At 38.4% G+C, this 21,154-nt stretch overlaps 1 protein-coding gene across 1 annotated transcript in view; it reads right to left on the bottom strand.

Moving 5' to 3' along the window:
* LOC107102495 overlaps window positions 1–21,154 on the bottom strand; it is a gene marked incomplete at its 5' end in the record, with an annotated part of 45,587 nt that overhangs the window by 18,074 nt on the left and 6,359 nt on the right. Inside the window, 3 exons of the mRNA XM_015401824.1 lie at window positions 13,995–14,270; window positions 14,363–14,680; window positions 16,022–16,244. Coding sequence (XP_015257310.1) covers window positions 13,995–14,270; window positions 14,363–14,680; window positions 16,022–16,244 — 817 coding nt within the window. The remainder of the gene's footprint in view (window positions 1–13,994; window positions 14,271–14,362; window positions 14,681–16,021; window positions 16,245–21,154) is intronic.

Genomic DNA, 21,154 nt, shown 5'->3' with positions numbered 1-21,154 from the left:
TATATATATATATATACATCCAACTACACAATATAATAAAGATAAAAAATAAGAATATAGGGGAGCTACTGTTTCCACTGGTCCCCTTTAATCCTTTAGAGTAGGACACTACAAGTATGAGCCTATCACCATGAGACTGTAACAACACAGAGGTCATATAACTTGCTTTACCGTCAACTATTTGGATGCACGGTTTTTGATAATTCTGTAAAGCTAAGACAGTTGCTGAGAAAAGTTCTACTTTTAGCTTTGTAAACTGCTGTTCTACTTTTGGGGTCCATTAGATTGTCTCTGACATAGCTATTAGTGTTATAAAAAAAAAAAAAAACTTAAGAAGAGCTGTGTTTTTTTCATAATGTGGAATCTAAGCCCTGCAGTAATTGCAAAATTCTAAAAAGACATTCTTGTAGCTTTTTACCTTCTTCTGAAATAACATGGCCCAAACAACAGACTTGTTTCTGCACCCGCTAAAATTTTTATAACTGGTTTTATACTCCTTTGCTTCACATTTTAGCAGATATTGTTTTATCCTTGGCCTAATTTAGGATCTATTTTAACTGAATCTACAGTTCTCAACAGTCCTACATAAATTTTTTCCTGTAGACCACAAAGCATTTGGAATACTTTTGAAATCATTTTCATCAGATTGTCATAACAAACAATGCTGAGTTATTTTAACACATACTGAATCTTGAATCTTGGGTTTTATATTGAACAGAATTTTATAAGGTAGCTGAAATGCTAAGCAAGTTGCATAAAACACAGAAGGATTTAGTTGCAACACCATTACATGTATTATTCATACAGCCTACATTCCCCCAAACGTGGGGAAAATTGCAGTGCCTAATTTTCCATCAAGTCTCACTATAACAGATTAATGGGGTGAGTTGGTGATATTACTACGAAAACATGCAACCTTGCAACTTTTTTCCTGTTTGAAGGTCTTCTATTTCTATTGCCCTTGACATCCATTCCTAGGATGTTTGATTATTTACTGATTTTACAAAAAATTAGCCTTTTAGATGGTTTTAGCATTTACATTATCTTTAACGCAAGTATTACAGGCTCCTGAATCGCATATAAGTCTAACTGCCTGTCCATTAATTGCAAGAACTAGTCATGTTTTTTCTTTGAATGCATTTATTATCCCCCATGCTCTATACACATCTACAATTTTAGCCCCTCTAAAAAAATTTGCATTCCCTGTATGTAGCTTGCATGACTAAAATAATTTTCTAGTGGTTTGGAGACCCTGCAGGCGCACTAGGAAGGCTGTCAGTCGGATCAATGCTGCAGTCATTGATCCACCTGACATTCCCCCCGTGGCTGCAGATTTAAGCTGTCTCTCTCTAAACTGTGTTTCATTATCTTTTGGATGCACAAACAACTTGAAAGACCCACAGACATAACTCTATAGACAGAAACACATAACATTAAAAGACGGACAAACACAACATTAGATCTATTTATTAATTTTTAATAATAACATCGTATCTACTTTGCGCATGTATTATATCAACAACTCGCCATTTGGAGCTCATTTAACTATTTATATATATATATTTATTTTTTATTTATCTATTTTTGCACTAGTGCTTTCTTCTAGCCGGCACACAATATTTCTCCATTGATCAACTTCCACACACCATCTATTTCATACTTTTACTTCCACTTCTACAAGTATTTTAAATTACTTGGATCAATCTGACACAAACTTTCCATAGCCCTTAGGATTTTCTCTATACTCTTCCCTGAACCCATCCTTTTTAATTCTTTTACCTACTTGGCTCTCTTTAGTTATTTTATTCTGTAGTTCTTATTATTTTATCTTGGAATAGAAGCGTCCCTCAAACCCATATATTTTTTTAAACCATTTATTCAAGTATTTATTTTGTGGTTGGATCCTGCGCTTCTACAAACTTCTAATCGTAGATTTTAAATTATCTCTAAATGCATTTTGACCTTTACTCATTTTAAAGAATTTAGTCCAGTACAAACACCTAGGGTATTCTACGCACTGGATGTTTATTCAGCAGGACGGCACCCAAAAACTGTTGTGGTAATTTCTGCTTTTACTTTTTCAGGTGAGAAATTCTTGCCTCTGCATCCACAAGAGCTGTACTGTATTAAACCCCTGCTGTTTTAGCATGAAACAACAGAACCCAACGGTTTGATTGTTTCCTCACACACACTCTCACACAGTCACACCTATTTTAAGGCCTATTATATATTTTTTATTTTAACCAACATAGACAAAAAACACCTATCGTTATGTGTACACTTTGGAGTCTCACACTCCAGGCCCTCGCACGCACCAGATAACCAGATGTCGTATCTGTCAAATATCCCTGCTGTGGCAGCTGCAAACCTTACTAATTCCAGAACAACACAGAGTCCCATACTCTAACGCACAGAATACCCAGATGCCATATCCGTCAACAAGACTTGGTCTCGTCAAATATTCTTGTGATTACAGCTGTAAGTTAAATGGTCCTAGACCAACTTTTGATCAAAAGATTTAGGCCTACCCTTTGCCGTGTAGACCAGCCCTCAGCGGGAGTCGTCACCAGGATGCCCAGGGCAGGGCTGCACCAAACTGGCCCCGTCCGGCGAAGGGAGGACGGCTGTCAACAGATTCTTGGCCTTGGTCCCACACGGTCTTGGACAATTGGATCTTGACTCCCGGGTTTCGGCACCAAAATGTTACGTTCAAAAATGTAGGTTCATAGGAGAGAAACTGAGTCTACACAGAATAGGGATTAATGGCTTCTGCGGAAGGAGAGAGCCACGTTCAGCTACGTCTACTCTCTGACTGACTTCTTCTGCAAAGCCTTTTTATTAGCAGATCATAACACATGGGGTGGGTTACAAAATAGAGTGTTCTTCTGACAAGGATATTGATCAGGTCATAGGACGAAATGCTTCTCTGATTGAATCACAGAATAGAGTGGTCTCCTGATAACTGTGATTAGCCTTGCACAGACATCAGCAATTTTCTACCACCGTTGCATGACAGTTTGCAGTAAACAGAGTGAAGCATCTAATTTCTTCAAAGTTCCATATGCACATACGTTAACTTTATAATCATCATTGAATAAACCTGACACCAAGCTCTGCAGTAATTGCACAATTCTAAAAAGACATTTGTTATTTAGTTACTAGCTTACACTCTTGGTATTACAGTTTTTCACTCTTCTTGTAGCTTTTTACCTTCTTCTGAAATAACATGGCCCAAGCAACAGACTTGTTTCTGCACAAGCTAAATTTTTATGACTGGATTTATACTTTCCTTTGCTTCATATTTTAGCAGATATTGTTTTTGTCATGATCTTGGCGCTGATGGTTTGGTTTTTTCCTTTGCTCCTTGCTCCCCTGTCTAATTGGTTCTGCGGCTAATTATCGCAGATCATTTTCACCTGGTTCCTCTGCTATTTAAGTTGTGTGTTTGCCTCCCATCAGCGCTAGGTTATTCGTGTGTTTTTGTGAGACGTTCCCTAGCATTCTGTAGTCTGCCTGTTTTCCTGATTTTGACCAGTTTTCTGCCCTGAGGATTTAAATTTTTAGCCTTGCCCCTGTCTGCTCTGTTTGTCCTGTCTGATCCTGGATTCTACCGGCTTCTGAACCTTGACCTGTCTCCTGACTTCGGCCTTGGATTTCCCTTCTGGACTCTGTTGCTCGCTCTCTAGGAACTCTGGGGGCGTGGCCGCCACAACTGCGGTCAAACCTCCCTTCTGGATTCTGCTGAGTTCTCCGTGAACGGAGTGAACTTTGAATCAGAGATCAGCCCCGCAGCAGACGAGCAGCCCCGCGCACCTGTTTCTGTTTAATAAACGCTTTGAACTTTCCCACTGCCTGTCTCGCCTCGAATTCTGGGTCCAAAATTCTGAGATCATTACAGTTTTATCCTTGGCCTGTTTTGCGATTTACGAACCTGTTTAACCGGAACTACAGTTGTCAACAGTCCTACATCATTTTTTCCTGTAGACCACAAAGCATTTGGAATATCTTTGAAATCATTTTCATCAGATTGTGATAGCAAAGAATGCTGAGTTATTTTAACACATGCTAAATCTTGGACCTGGGGTTTTACATCGAATAGAATTTTATAAGGGTGTTTCCATAGTTGGAATAGATAGACATGGAGCAGAGACGATAGGCATGTTGCATAAAACACAGAAGGATTTAGTTGCAACACCATTAAAATGTATTACTCATACAGCCTTCATTCCCCCCAGCGTGGGGAAAATTGCAATACCTACTTTTCCCATCAAGTCTCGCCCTAACAGATTAATGGGGTGAGTTGGTGATATTACTACAAAAACATGCAACCTTGCAACCTTTTTCCTGTTTGAAGGTATTCTATTTCTATTGCCCTTGACGTCCATTCCTAGGATGTTTGACCATTTGCTGATTTCTGAATCTGACACAAACTTTTCATCCCCTTTATGATCTTCTCTATACTCTTTCCTGAACCCATCCTTTTTCATTCTTTTACCTCCCTGGCTCTCTTTATGTATTTTATCCTTAAGTTCTATCATTTTATTATTTTTGAATAGAGGCGTCCCTAAAACCCATATTTTTTTTAAATCCATGTATTCAAGTGTTTATTTTTTGTTGGATCCTGCGCTTAAATTATCTCTAAATTTACCCTGAACTTCTTCTTTATTTTTTCCTCCAGATTAATTGGTTTTTCATAGGTTACTGTGCTCTTGGCTTACCTGCTAAAAAAGATTTTTTAGTGATCCAACAGGCAGAAGCTTGAGTCCTTTACAAAACCTTCAGGGATTTTTAATGCTGCCGGCAACCTGCTTTTTAGTTCCCCCTCTTTGAGTGGTTTCTGAAAGCAAGTGGTGCTCAGACTGCACATTGTTGTTACTGTATGTACTAACTGGTGGAGTGCAAAGGACTTAGTGAGGATGTTCCTCAGTGGCTCAAGGTAAAACACATTGTCACTCTCAACTCATCACATTTAGACACTTGGTCAGACTCCCTCTGTGTCACATACTGACGTGCCGGGCTTCCCTGTCTCGTATATATTTGATGCACAGCGTGCTCCAATTGACTGTTATAGCCTATATGGAAAGTATTTTTTTCTTAAAATAACTGCATTTTTACTTGAATTGAGGAGGTAAGTGAGACAATTTGCCAATGGAACAGGACCCTTAACATTTGAAATAAGAAAAGAAAAATATTTAATTGTCTCACTTCAATTGTATTAAACAATTACCTTATTTTAAGAGTAAAAATCCTCATTCCATTGGCAAATGGAATACTCAAATTAAGGGTAAATACCCTGCATACCCTGAATCACAGGAATCAACACGGATCTGGATGCCTCGGGAGGATCAGAACGAGGAGGAGAACAACGAAGTAGGAGAAATAAGGTGCTTAACACCGTGTTCACTAAACCTATCCCGGGGGAGTGGAGTGAAGAGCTGAACCCTGATGTAGATGTGTAACCCACAGATGACTGAGTGACAGGTGGCACGGCGGATGGTGGAGATTTGCCTAAGCAGCACCGAGGTTGGATGAGGGGTTTAATCTAAACAGCCTGTTAAGCCTATTATGAGCAAATACTTGCAATAAGTATGTTACTGTTTAATTGTTTAAGTTTTTATTTATTATTATTTACTTTTGATGTAGCATTTCTGTTTATGGGGGCGCTTTCCAGTAATACACCGTGCAATGCAGCCACTACAGTTGCTTCTGATCAACTGCAACTGCAGGCTCAGACCGATGAACTCTTGCTGATCTCTCCAGGTGTAAATTGCTTATGTGCTCCAGACATTAGGAGAAAATCAGACAGAGATCTAAGAATAGTTACCTGCCCAGTGATAGATTCCTAAATTAATATCTGTGTTTCTATATGGATTTAGCTTTGTTAGAAACAGAAGAGATGTAATCACACATAAAATATATACTTTTATAATGAAACACTTAGATTTATGCTCCGTAACAAACACAAACTTAACGCTATAGCTCATTCATGTGAACAGTTTTTAATTTATTTTAAAAAAGTTTATTTATTTGGATTTATTTTTATTTTTCCATTCATGTACAGAACAAATTTAGATATTTAGGGTTTTCCTTCTTCTTAAATAATAATCAAAACCAGGAAAAATATATTTTAATTCATTTAGGAGGAAATACAATTGGTAAAAACATCACAACAACTCAGCATCTATACATTCAGTAGCTGCAACATCAAAAGTATTATTGTTGTACAAACTGAGCTCAGCTGAGTGTGGCAGCAGCAGAAAGCAGTGGCGTTTACAGCCAACATATTTTACATGTATAACAACTGTTATATGAAATATAAACTATAAATGTGCTCTCACAAATTTTCATGTTCACTGAAGCACAATAAAGAAAAACTGCAATAAAAGCTTTGAACAGATACTTTAGTATCAGTGGATCTTAAACCCAACTGCCTGCTTCCTGTAAACAAGTCAAAAAACGCAGAGCTGATATGTGACATTTCGTTTCTCTATTAGGCTAAACATGCATCAGAGATGTTGCTGTAGAGACTGCTAAGATTACAATCATCCTCTTTCTTCCGTTTTGTCCTAACAGCAGAATAAGTCACCGTATCTTCATCATGTCTGATCTGCAGCACACAAACCACAAACTGTTTCAGTTTCATCTAAAGACTTTCCACTGGTCTGTGGTAGTTTAACATGTTTTCAAACCATGTGCAAAAAACAGTTTAATGGTTCATGATGTTATAACAAAATAATGTGCCTCAGTAAAAATATTGAGCATTGTCTGAACAAGGCATCAAACTGAATAATGTCGAGAAAAAATATATTATATTAATATTATTATATTAACTAACTCAGTCTTCAACCTGCAGCATATATAAAGATTCGTTTTGGTCATTGGTATGACCGAATCAATTAAAAATGTATTTAAAATGGGACAGTTATAAATCTGCAAAGCTTGATGAGTTCTTACCTTTTTTCTCCGAGAATTTGGGGGATTAAAAGCCTTAACAGAGTTAAAGGTCAAGCTGAACTGCTCCTCATCCTGAGAACAAATGGACAGTAAACATTTATCCACCCTAACAGAAACCAACAAATTGTGAAAGGTGCACATCTAGTAAACGGGTATAAGTCAAGCAAAGAAAAAAAAATCCCTTACAATATGGGCCTAATGGTAGCTTTTAAAACAGAGTGAAATAAGCATCATGTGTTTTTAGTGGTGTATTATATCCAGATACTATCAGATACATTTTCAAGGAAGAATTTCATATTAGTTCATAAGACTTTTCACCTAACATAACAGTCTTCTGTCTTAAAAGTAGAGAGGAATATAATAGTTGTTCTCCAGAACATATAGCTGCTGAACCACAGCAGTGGAAGACATTTTCAGAAGAGGGCTTCAGAGTTCTGTTTCTTACTTTCACTCCAGAGGCTTTGCGGACAGAAGTTCAGTGGTCACCAGGGCCAGAACGCCTGGAACCAACAGCAGCTTTGCAGCATCTACCAAGTCTTTCAGCTCTAACTAAACAAACCTATTGAGGCCCAAGACCAAGCATTCCATATTTCATCAGACGGGATCGCATTGACTTTGCTCGGCTGAAGATTGCCTTAAATGACCTATTACCCCAAGATGGGACTGAGCTGTTCAAATACCAGATCTTGGTAGACCACCTCAAACTGTAAAAGGCCAGACTTATTGCAGATTCTTATTTGAACTCTCATTACCATACTCAGACACCATGGAGGCTCTGAGTGAAAAGTTCGGCCAGCCACATCAGATGGCACTCAATAGGATTGCCCATGTAATGGATTCCCCAGATGTCCACAGAGGTCCACAGAAGTTTGCTCTCCAAGTGAAATCCCTGGTTGGCCTACTAAGGACTCTAGGCCCAGATGGTGATGCTGAGCTAAAATGTGGATCACATGTAACCCACCTCCTGAGTAAATTACCTGCAGAGCTTCGAGCAGACTTCAGAAAAGTTATGTTCCGTAAACCTAACACAGTCTATACGCTGGTAGATTTCGCTGAATGGCTGCAGTTCGAAACCTGATGTCATAATCAGGATGCTCATGACTCCACAGCTGGGGCTAAAGACAAACCTGGCAACTCAAAGAAGAGAGGCACAACTATACTGCATGGCTCCAAGGATATTCCCATTCACAGGTCCTCAAGGAAGAATGTCATCAACGCTATTGCCCCTTCTGCGAAAGAACTCAGCATTACCTCAGCCAATGTTCTGACATTAAGAAGTTGTCAAAGGACCAAATATCTCAGTGGATAAAAGACCATGATAGATATTGGCGCTGTGAAAGATCTCATCATGTAGCTCAGTACAATCTCCAGAATCCCTGTGGCCCTTGTCAGGGGAACATCTTCAGGTACTCCATGATGTAAATACTACGGAGAGCAATGGAACCACCAAAGAAGAGAGTTGCCTCATCAGTACAACAGGTGACATGCTGTACCTGGACAGGCCATTGGAGGTCAGCAGAGTCTTGTTGAAGGTGCTCCAAGTCACTCTGGATCATAAAAACAAAAGTCTCAAGACATATGTTTTACTTGATGATGGATGTGAGCGCACAATGCTCCTGCCTGCTGCTGCCCAAAAGCTTGGGCTTAAGGAAACCCCTGAGACTTTGAATTTGAGAACAATAAGGCAGGATCTTCAAACCCTGAAAGGTTCCTCAGTCTCCTTTCACATATTTCCCTCTTTCAGCATTTGCAGCCGCATTGCTGTGAATGCAGTTTTTACTGCTGATCGCCTAGTTCTAGCAGAAATTTGCTACCTAGTTGAACGACTTCAGAAGCAGTTTCACCACCTATCTAGTATGCCTCTGCATTCCTTTACAAAGTCACAGCCTTTAATTTTCATTGGTAACGATAACCCTCATCTTATTACTGCCATTGAACCCATCAGGTTGGGTCCACCAGGAGCACGTGCAGTAGTAAGAACCAGATTGGGCTGGACTCTTCAGGGACCAATAAAAGTAGCAGAGAGTGACCTCCAACGCCCAAAGTGTCTGTTACAGCAGTTTCCCACCCTGATACTGACTTGCTGAGAAATGTGGAGAAACTCTGGCAGGCTGACATTCTTCTCTACCGGAATGAAAAGACAGTAACTCATTCCGAATTAGACAAAGAAGCTATTGAGCTGCTTGAGAAGAGGACAGTGTGGGTGTCTGTGGACAGGATTCTCCGCAATGCTACACCTCTTCTATGGAGGAAAACCATGCCTGTGCTTAAAGCCTCCCCTGAATTTGTGATGTCCAATCTGTGGAACAACGAGAAGAAACTAACTAAGAACCAAGAGATGGCTGCTATCTATCAAGAGGAGATTCAGAAGCTGATCCAAGCTGGTTCTGTGGCAGAGCTAAATCCCCAAGAGACAACTGCTGATGGAGAATCATGGTTTATCCCTATTCAATTTATGAGTCACAACAAAAAAACAGGCTTGTATTTAATTGTTCTCCCCAGTTTCAAGGTATGGACCCCAATGACTTTCTACTTACTGGACTCACACTTGGTGCATCACCGCTAGGAGTGCTGCTACAGTTCCACGAACATGTGATAGCCATTAGTGGTGACATTAAAGGCATGTTTCACCAAGTCCGCCTGCTACCAGAAGATAGATGCCTCCTGAGATTCCTATGGAGGGACAAGGACTGACCACCAGATTTTTATGAATGGCAGGTACTCCCTTTTGGCACCACTTGTATCCCCTGCTGTGCCACTTATGCCCTTTAGCGTCACATCACTGACCACAGTCAAGACGGAGAGGATGTGTGGTTTTGGATTGAGCGGTGCTTCTATGTGGACAACTGTTAACAAAGCCTACCATCATCAGAGGAAGCAAGAGCCTTAGTCGATAAGCTAAGAGCATTACTTATTTCAGCACGGTTCAACCTTCACCAATGGGCAAGTAATAGAGCAGAAGTGATCAGTCACCTACCAACTGAAGCTCGTTCTCCAACTATAGAACTCTGGCTTGTCCAGGAAAGGTCCGCTTTGAAAACACACTTGGACTCAGCTGTAACACATAGCTTCAAACACAGGCCCCTTAACAATGGGTCTTTGACCATGAGGAGCATGTACAATGTTCTTGCTTCTCAATATGATCCCTTGGGTTACATCCTGCCAGACACAGCCTGTGCCAAAGTGTGGGTACGTCATTTATGGGAGAAGCATCAGGATTGGGATGACCCAACACTTTCCTCAGACTTACAGCAACTGTGGCCGCAATGGGAAGATGAGCTCCACCTACTGCCCCAAGTTACCTTACCCAGATGCGACACTCCTGCGGTTGGTGGTTCTACAGTCACTACCATACAAATGCACATTTTCTATGATGCCTCAGAACAAGTCTATGGGTCAGTTGCATACCTCAGGACTGAAGACAGCCAGGGTCACATCCATCTAAGCTTCCTCCTAGCTCGATCACGGGTAGCCCCCTGCATACAAATGTCCATGCCTTGGTTGGAGCTATCTGCAGCCTTAACAGGAGCCCAGCTAGCTAAGCTTATACAAGCAGAACTTACCCTGAAGATAGACACCACCACCTTGTGGAATGATTCCACCACAGTGTTAAGGTGGATACTTTCAGATTCGTGCCACTACAAAGTATTTGTGGGCACCCTGGTGGCTGAGTTACCAGACCTAACAGATCCACAGTCTTGGAGGTATGTAGATTCAGCCAACAATCCTGCTTATGACTTGACCCGAGGGAAAAAGTTACAAGCTCTTTCCAAGCCAAACAGATGGAGTCAAGGCCCCCCTTTTCTGCTTCAGACAAAAGACAACTGGCCTTCTAATCCTGCAAACATCCCTGAAGGGGAACCCGTGGAATTACGGAAGTCGGTCTTTTGTGTTACAACTTCTGCCACTGCATCCTCAAAATAAAATTTGAGAGCTATCAAGATTGGCAACTGCTTGAATCCACTGCAAAGAATCTACAAAGAAGAGTTGAGAAGGCAGGTCAGTGTGGCTGAGAAGAGGTGGTAAAGGTAATTTGGAGAATTTAATTGAACAACTGAAAGTCTGCACTACAACACAGAACATGCATTAGCAGCAGCTCAAGAAATGGTTTCACCACCACCAAAAAAGCAAAAAACAAGAACTTAACAGAGCATGAAACCAGATACATTTAAAAAAGGAGGACCAATATCAGGCAACCCTTCTCCCGATAGAAGCAGCTGATGAAGGAGAAAGAATGAAAAGGGACGCTGTAGTTTCAATGTTACTCCTTGACAAGTAAGTGAACTGTACTGGCTAAATTAGCGTAAAGCTAACTTTTTTCATTTGGTTTAATTAGACTGTGTTGCATGTTACCATAGAAAGCATTACAGTAGATCCTTGTTGGTGCCAAATTGTGGGTTTATGCGGGTTTAGTTGTCATGATCTTGGCACCATAGGCTGGGTTTTACTCCTTCTCCTCTCATCTACTTTGCTCCGCCCTGCACTCATTATATCTTATCAAATCCACCTGTTCCTCTGCTATTTAAGTCACCGGATCGCAGCCAATGGTGCCAGATTATTTGAGCTTCTAGAGAGTCTAATTCTAGCGTTTCTGTATGTGTTTGTTCTGCCTGATCTTGACCTGTTTCTGCCCGTGGATTTGTGAGTTTAGGCGGCCCCTGTTCTGCTCTGTTTTAGCCTTTTCTGTGTTTCCTTACTGTTACCTGGATTTCACCTGTTGTCATCCTTGGACCTGTTTTCTAACCACAGTTTGGAATATCCTTCTGGATCCCTTGATTCCTCTGTGTGTTCAGGCTCCTCTTCTCTGCTGGATCTCTGGTATTGGCTCAGTCTTAGGCTGTTGAGTTCTGCTCCAGCTGATGAGCAGCCGCAAACATTTTTTCAAGTAATCACTGTCTGTCTCATCTGAATTCTGGGTCCAACATTCTGATCCTTCTGACATTAGTACCTTTCAAAGCCGCAGTGAATCTTGGCTTTTTGTCAAAGTAAATACCAGCTTGTAGAAAATTCACTTCAGATGACATGGTTACAGCTGCGTTGTTGTTGTTTTTTTTTTAGTGTCATGAAAAGAAAGAAATGAACGGATATGATCTGCCTGTCACGTCATACTGCGGTAGGAAAAAAATTAAGTTTATTTTTGTATAATAAAGCAGCTTGAACAAGAGTAGAAAAGTGTGTTGGATTACATGGTTACTTTAGGAACATTTAACAGCGCTGGAATGTGTCAAACTTGGATGATTCTGAACCGAGAGCCACGGGCATCTTTATTGGAAGGATTGCATTAATACATCCATTTAAAATAGGGTTCTATGTAATAATCCTCTGAGTATATCCACAGTTTTCCACCATATTATTGTATAATATTGAAACGCTGCTTGTTTCCCTTCAGAGACAGAGGCTGATCTCACAAAATGTCACTTACACATAGCACACGTTTTTGTTTTTTGCAGTAGTTGATCACAGCTCTTAGTTTCAGTGTTTAACAGATAAGGTTTCATGCAGTTGTTTTAACCACACATGCACTCACAGAACCACATACTGTATCAAAGATACAAAAGCCTTTCGCCTATTTACCCCAAGCTCTGTTTCCTCCTATGACTCATGGGTGTTTTGCTTTGTAGTCAAAAAGCAGAAAGACCGCTTTTTTTCTCTCCTTTTGTGTGCGTTTGTGAGGCGTTGAGCTCCTCTACACCTCTACAGCTCAGACTACACCTCCAGGCTGAAGCAGGAACTATAGTTGGTGTCATCTGGCAAATGAACTCAAGCCTGAATATAAAATTTCACTAACTCTCCCTTTAATTTATCAACGACTGTTCTGAAATCTAGACTTTAGACAACTTATTCTGGGCTTCACCTGTGATGATTGCAGCCCCGGTAGCTTATCTAATTACTCACTTTATTCACCTGCAGTTCCCTCCCCCTCATTATTCTTAGTTTGTTGGTGTTACGTATTCATGTTTGTTTGTTTTTGATTTTTTTTTTTATTAAGTCCCTGCTTCATTTCCTGACTCCTTGGGGAGGTTGTGTGTCAAGAGGATGTTAGTGTTTAATCAATGAACTGATAATCTAACAGTGTTAGATTATCAGTTCATATATGATAAGAAAAAACATACTTATGTATAATATTTTAGATTCTACCCCACCCCTTTTTGGATAGACTGTACCAAAACAAAACTTTGGCCCTGCTCTGGGAGCCAAATAAAGTAAACATTGAACCATTGAGTGCATCAATACTCACATAGTGATGACTTTCATTGGTTGAATCTAGATTTTTTTGAAAGAAAAAGAAAGAAAGAAATACTAATTTTTTTCATGATCACACTCTTTGCACCTTTTGCTTTTTCTCATCTACCAGTAGTTGCTACAAAACAGACTAGTTTCCTTCCATTTTAACACTGTTCTTACACTGCACCTTTGAAAAATGTTCTTCCTCAAGTGAAAAAAATCTTTCATAAGCTTTAAATGTCAGAAACAGAAATGAGCTAAAAAGAATATGATTGCAGCTCTTTGGGAAATGATCATAGAAGATGAGCAATTTACTGAAACACATTGAAATACTCAAACTAACAAAAGAATCAATATGATGTAGTTCATCCTTTTAAATATTGATTTTCTTGAAAGTTTAACATCTTTGTATGCATGTCTGCATTTTTTAAAGCGCTTTTTATCTTTTTAAAAATCATAAAACTTTTATTTTATATGATTGAAGTTTCCTAAAGATTAAGTTTCTTTTGATAGATCAGGTACCTGTTGTTTGGCGTTCCTCGGTAACTCTAGTTTTTCTGCATTTAATAAAAACAGCAGCAGTAACAACCAGCAGAAGCAGAACCCCGATCCCTGCTCCGAGGAAGAGGATGATGATGATGGTGGTGTTATTGGCAGGAACAGCTGTGAAGACTAAAAAAATAAATAATATGCAGTGAACATTATTTAAATGAAATGTCATTTATACTTAAAGAGATATTACATTGTATCAACATAAATACAAAGTGGAGATGAAATCACAATTTTTAATCAATCTTCATAAGATGACATCATACCTTCCAGCTGGTAGTGAGCTTCTATCTTCACTGTGTTTCCATCAACAAACTGGCAGGTGTATCTTCTGCTGCTGCTGCTCTGAAGCTTCACAGTGAGATTAGAATCACAGCCAGTCTGTCTAAACTGGTACCCAACACCTTCACCAGTCAGACCAGTTCCTGTCTCATCCACCCAGAGGAGGCTGTTCTCTGGACAAGGACCCAATGAGCTGAATCTCAGCAGAGAACAGAGTAATGTGATTTTATTCCCTCTTGGATCAGCTTCTACTGGAGAGACTGAAATGAGAAAACCAACAAATACAATTTTTATTTCCAGGTTAGGAAGGACTGATATCAGCAGGAACACAGAGTCAGTTCAGATCACTCACTGCTCATCAGATTTAGATACACATCTGGATCAGAGCTGCCTCCATCCTGAATCTGACATCTGTAACCTCCAGCATCCTCAGCAGTGATGCTGTTGATGATCAGAGAGCAGTTATTGTCCACACTCAGCCTGGCAGCTTTAGATGAACTCTGAACAATGTTTCCTCTCTGAACTTCCTGCTGAGGATTCATGTCTTCATCTCTCATATAAAGCCAGTTAACAGTGGAGCATGAGGAAGAGGATGATGAAGGTCTTTTACAGGGTAAAACAGCATCATCTCCAGCTCTGTGGTAGATATGGACTCCTTCTCTTTTGATACCTGCAGAAAAAGACATTACATTACATTTAGCTGTTAATAACATTAGCAACTGTAATTTTTTTTTAACAGTATTTACGTAATCATAGCAACAAGCACTCACTCACTGAAACATCAAATTGTGTAAATGGTAGGGTGACCAGACGTCATCTTTTTCCCGGACGGAGCGACCGAACCCTACCCGCTGATGGTAGCCTGGACACTGGTAGCCCAGTGGAGCATGGCGCTGCCCCCACCCCCCTCCCCCAAGTGTCATCCTTGTCAGAAACCCAAATCTGGTCACCATAGATATGCTAGCATTGCTATCAATAGCTTAGCAACAGAATCATACTTCCAGCTTGCAGTTGTGATGGCCTTAAGGTTGTAACAGCCCCTTGTTTCAGTAAAAGAAGTTTAGCAAATCCTGCTTTGAACTGTCCAAGGTTTTGAAAACTGTCCTCGGTAAAATGCTTAGAGCAAATGAACAGCTGAGCATCAAACTTTGCAGGGATCTTCTGATAGACAAAAATAATCCATGCCTGTCAAGTCTTCGGATCCTTGGGAAGACTGAACATTTTTCCCTTCCCCTGTGCAGTCTGGAACACTGCATTTACGCCCGTGGTTCTGGCTCATTTTCAATAGAGAGACTGACTGCTTTGCAATTCTTGCCACTTCACCCACTGAACTATCGTCATTCATCTATGACAATGGAAACTCGGTTTTGCATTCTATGACCCCTTTAAATCAAACATATTATGTGACGGAAATACACATGATGTCATAGAATTGTGGCGTCAGTACGTGACGCACAGGGGACTTTGACCAAGAGTCAATATGTGATGAGTTGGGAGTGAGAATATGTTGACTAAAACATTGGAGGGTGCAAACATTTGCCTGTGTCACATACAGCACACGTGAAGCAATACTTAATTTTTGTTCATTTCTGCGAGACGAGTTGTTCCTGAACATCATGTCACACAAAGGATTGTGGGATTCCTCATAGCTTCTTAGCAGCAGTAAGGAACGTCCTGAGGTCTCTCTGCTAAAGGAACCATGATAGAAAGCTTACAGTCTCCTAGACCCAAAACTCTGGTCTATTTAAAGCAGATAAGATGTGGTAGGTGTGAAAAAGTAGACTTAAAACAGATTTAAAACTTTGCTTGTGTGGTATAAAAATAAAATGTTGTCTTTTTTGTTTTAGATAGAAAAATGGTTTTAAAATATGTAGAAGTCTGTCCAGAAAGCAAAACAATACTTCAATAGAGAGGAAATTATAGCATAAAAAAAATTACAGTATTAAATTTTTATTTATTTTTTACTTTTTGCATTTTACTTGATCTGCTCAGTAAATAAAAACCATCCTACCTTTAAGCACAGCTGGGTAGTGAGCTTCTACCTTTACACTGTTTCCTTCAACAAACTGGCAGGTGTATCTTCTGTTGGTGACGCTCTGATGCTGCACAGTCAGAGAGGAAACACAACTACCTGGTTTATTTATCTTGTATCTGTCATCTTTACCAGTCAGTTTAGTTCCTTTCTCATTCAACCAGTGGAAAGTCCCAGAGCAAGTATACCACTTGAGGTTTGTCTTTAGGGAACACAATAATGTGACATCCCCATCCTTAGTTGGAATAGCAGCTGGAGAAGATGGAGAGACTGAAAGAAAAATGAAAAGTTTAAAAGAGAGTTTGAAAGATGGGGAATAAACTTTCTCTAAAATAAGAAATTTAAGGAAGACAACTTTATGAAAATAGAATAAAAACAGTAAAACAATATACAAATGTAATAAATCTTTATATGTTTTCTCCTTGTTTCTTGGTGATTGATGCATTTATGTTGCAGATCTGAGCAGGTATTTATCAGCATGATGGAACAAAACAGAACAGAAACTTTCCAAATGAAAGTAAATGATGCATTGATTTGATCAAACCATTTAACCACATAATACATCAAAAACTAATGGAATCTTAACAGCCCCACAGCAGCTGAGCACCACGTTCATTCTGATGAGGTCACTTCCTGATGTCAGGCTCCTCAAAGCTTGGCCCTGCCTTTAGCTCAACCAGTAAACAGCCGACACCCAACAAAGAAAAACTCAACAGAAACACAGTTGGAGGCAGAAATAAGATTTAAAAGCCATTGAGAGTTTGATTTGATCTTTGTTAGGTATAAAAACTTAGGCTAAAGCTTAGGCTACATGTGTGGCATTTGGTGAAACTAGGATTTCAAAAGTGCCAATGTAGAAGTTGCATAAGCCGGTTTGTTGAGAGTTTCCTCTAATGCAGGCAAAAGGATCTAAGCTGACTCTGATTTGAACATGCAGCCCTCTCATCTGGAGTCAGACATGCTACCATTGCACCACAGAGTGCTGAGGCTCAGATTTCAGGTCACAAGAGGATTTTTGCTGGACAAAAGATATAACATGCCGCTATTCATGTGTCGGCAGCCAAATTGAATCCAACATTGCTTTCCCGATCTACAAGAAAGAAGAATCCAATGGCCTTCTTCAGTAGATAGATGTGGGAGTTTCACGTGGATAAAGGCAAAAAAAAAATTAAGGTTTGACTGTAAAGCCAGGAATACACCGTGGGTGCATTCCAGGAATCCACCGTAAGCGAGAATTTTTCGATAAGGCCGACTTTCGGCGTCATGTACTGTACAGGGGGTAACGAGGGGTGATCAGCCTCTCATGACCATCTCCCGATCAGGAATCGTAAGGTCGGGAGAAAATCAAACATGTTTGATTTTTAATCGGTCTTCGTTAGGTGGTCGTGGGAAAATCGCACAGTGGGCAAACAAGGATTCTTCTCCTTCTTCTTGCTCTCAGACGAAAAGCCAGAAGCATGGCGAGGGTGCAATGAGTGAAATGGAGTTCTTTCTGTAAAATTAACCGACCATAGTAGCTACGTTTGCTCAGCTATGTCTTTGTCCAAATACGTCGTTTCCTTTTTTTTAAATAAAGTTTAGGCTATGGTACTTCTTCTAGAGTAAAAAGAAAATAATCCACATATTTAAAATATTAAACAAAATGCAAAAAGTATTCTGTCAACTGCGTTGTCTTTAGACACCAAATAAAATCTGTGTGACTGAAACGTGGAATTCAAAGTAAAGCTTTAAAATGCTGTTTTTTATTTGTTTTGCTTTATGGTATATTCCAAATAAAGTAGATGAAAGGTATAAAGTATGAAAATTATAAATAAAATATGAGGTTTACGATGTAAAAGTAGACAAAAGGTATTAAGGAATAGCTCAAACTGCAAACTAAAAAAAACTTATTTTAGTTGTGGTTGAAGTGGCTTTTATCAAGAATAAGCTGCATAATATCAATAAGAAACATAAGATAATGCTCCAATATGGCATAATCATGCATTTCCTCCGTCGTTTACAGATGCCGTTTTTAGAGAATGGTCCCGTAAGGGCATAGTGTCAATCAAAGACGTAAATATAAATAAAAAATTCTGTTCTTTTGAACAATTACAAGTAAAATGGAGTCTACCTAAAAGTCATTTTATTAGATCTTTACAATTAATAAATTATGTTGGGGATAATTTGGCAAATTTTGACTCTCTCCCTTTGGATAATGATTTGTTCAAAATCATACTCGGCCTACCAGAGTCCAAGGGTTTAATTTTATCATTGGTCCGCTATTTTTTTAAGTAAGTCTGAATGTTCAACATTTAATATAAAGCAAAAGTGGGAGGAGGATCTCAATATTACAATCAAAGACGAAGTATGGAGCAGAGCACTGAGTGACATACATTATTGCTCAGTGAACTCAAGGTTGCAAGTAATACAATATAAAGTAGTTCATAGGTTACAATACTCAAAAACAAGGTTAAATAAAATTTTTATGCAAACATCGCCTCTCTGTGAGAGATGTAAAATATGGGACAGCACATTAGCACATCAATTTTGGCTTTGTCCAAATATTCAAAGTTTCTGGACCTCAATATTTGAATGGTACTCTCGCGCCCTTAAAGTTAACATAAAGCCCGATCCAGAAACGGCCCTCTTTGGTGTCTTGGACACTCTTAACAAATTGGGTCGTGATGTAACAACAGTGGTCTCCTATGGCATGATGATTGCAAAAGATGTTGGATCTTGGATCAAGGAATTTACAGGAATCCTACACATAGAAATTTTTTTATTTGATTTAATAAACTGTCCTCAAAAATATTACAAAATTTGGAAACCCATTTTAGAACAACTGAAGCCATAAAGAACCCCTATCTCCCCCTCTTTTTTGTTCTTCTTTACCCCATTTGTCATGAATAAAGGTGTGGACACTTCTAATTGACTGGTTGAAACTCCATAAAGTGTTTTTTTTGTTTTGTTTTTTTACTATCAGTATGTCTAAAGTGTAAATGAACAAATGACTTTTATATAATATTTATTGTTTGTCTAATGCTATTTTTTGTTTGTTTTTTCAGTTTTTTGTATGACAAGTACTAAAGGACATTAATCATTGTCATGTTCTTGTTGTATACCTGTAAAACATCTATAAAAATAAAGTGAAAAAAAAGAAACATAAGATAGAGCATGCCCCGTCCAAAGGCATCCTATGGGGCTGATTACTCCTGATAACAGCCTTTAAATGGGCCGATAACATCCAAAACGGGTCACTATCCAGGATGAAGGAAACTGGGAACTGATGATCAACTGTACATGGGGCCTCTGCAGGCTGCAACAGGTGGTCGATTTTGTAATATCTCCTAAATAATTTTAAAAGAATTAAAAGCATGTCTTCCTCTCAAGAGTTCATAAGAATAAGATTTAGAATTGATGCTGAAAGCTGTTGCTTTTGTAAAATACAGCTTGAGAACACTAAATATATTCGAAGATTGAAACTGATTGAGGTTAGTACAGCTTCTTTTTATCTAAATTCCTAAATATATATTTTTTGCTATTTTATAAAAATATTCACGCTTTTATATATATATATATATATATATATATATATATATATATATATATATATATATATATATATAATTAATATCCTTCTCGCTTGAAAGAGTTCAGTCTAGGCAACTGGACAAGAAGAGAATCTCTTTCAAGCTTGATCATAATCTGGATGACTGAGAATTTTGACAGATATAATAGCCTATTTCATTTCAAATTAATATTTTATTTATTGCAAATGAGTATTAAATAGGCCAACATAAATGCAGATTAGCAAATTGCCATCCTCATTTCCTCACTAAAAAAATGTACTCCGTTCAAAAGGCATCAGAGTAGCACAAAGCAATAATCTAAAATAATTTTACAGGATTGAGAAATATTTTAAGAAACCCCTTAATGTTGCATTAAGGCATCATTTTCCTTTTGTTTATTTACTTTTTTTTATTGTAAAGAGAGTAATAATTTATAGGGGTATATATTGTTCTGAGATGGTTTCCATTGATCTTTTATGAAGCGCTTCGTGGTTAATCAGCTTTTAATCAACTTTGTTTAAACGTTTAAAATTAGATTGTTTTTGCAAATAAATACTTTTCGGCATGAGAGAATTTCATAATATTTGCTTTTTTAACATCATAGCCAGGAGACTACAGATAAAAAAATAGCCGTTGGTAACTTCTGTCTGCTTTTAAACCCATGAATCATGTCATGCCTTTAGTAAACGCACTGCTGCCCTTTAAGTTAAACAAACAAATCAAACAGGAAATCAATTTTTTCATGAATATTTATGAATTTTCAGCATCAGATATTTAAGATTTTATTTTCTATTTCAAATATGTGAAATTAATGCAGTGTTTGTATTTTACAATGGCCCCAATACTCCTTCATAAAACAGTAGGATATATTCTATTGATGTCTGCATGCATATTACATGGTTTAATTTAATTTATCCTTCATTAATAATTAATCTTTTTCATTAATATTTACAGCAGTAGATTTGTGATCTCTGCCCTGACAAGATTATTTTTTCGCCCGTTTTCTCTTTGTTGCTCAGGGCGCATCTGACCGTGTATTAAGAATAACACATGAGCAGAAAATTGACTCTCATGTTCAACATGAAGGTCCTTTATTTCTAAGCATTGAAGTTAATCATTTTTGAAGTACCCTACTGCGCAGGACACAGTAAACAAATATAGTGGTGAAAAAGCAAGAATACAGGCTTTTAAGAACAACAATAGAAAAGAGTCTCTGTATTTGTGGCATGAAAACACACCATCTATGACCTATCATGCTGATTCAATGTGTACCCTGATAATAGCAATACTCATAGCAATATATAATGGTTTAGAATAGAATAGAATAGAAAATCCCTTTATTGTCCCACACTGGGGAAATTCTTGTGTTTAAAACAGCAAAAAGTTTATAGAAAAAATTAATTGTCACACAAATGTGGACCTTAGAAAAATGTATAAGAATAACATAATAGTGAAAAGTTAAAAGATAAACAATAAAATACTGTACTGTAAAGTGTTTTAACAATATAAAATTATATTCAATTTATTATTTATCAGTAATAATAATACATTTGGACAAGACATG

Source organism: Cyprinodon variegatus, unplaced genomic scaffold (genome assembly GCF_000732505.1).
Source record: "Cyprinodon variegatus isolate N-32 unplaced genomic scaffold, C_variegatus-1.0 Scaffold1263, whole genome shotgun sequence".
Lineage (NCBI taxonomy): Eukaryota > Metazoa > Chordata > Actinopteri > Cyprinodontiformes > Cyprinodontidae > Cyprinodon > Cyprinodon variegatus.
Note: the sequence above shows the minus strand (reverse complement) of the source record. Positions and strands in the feature narration are given on the sequence as shown.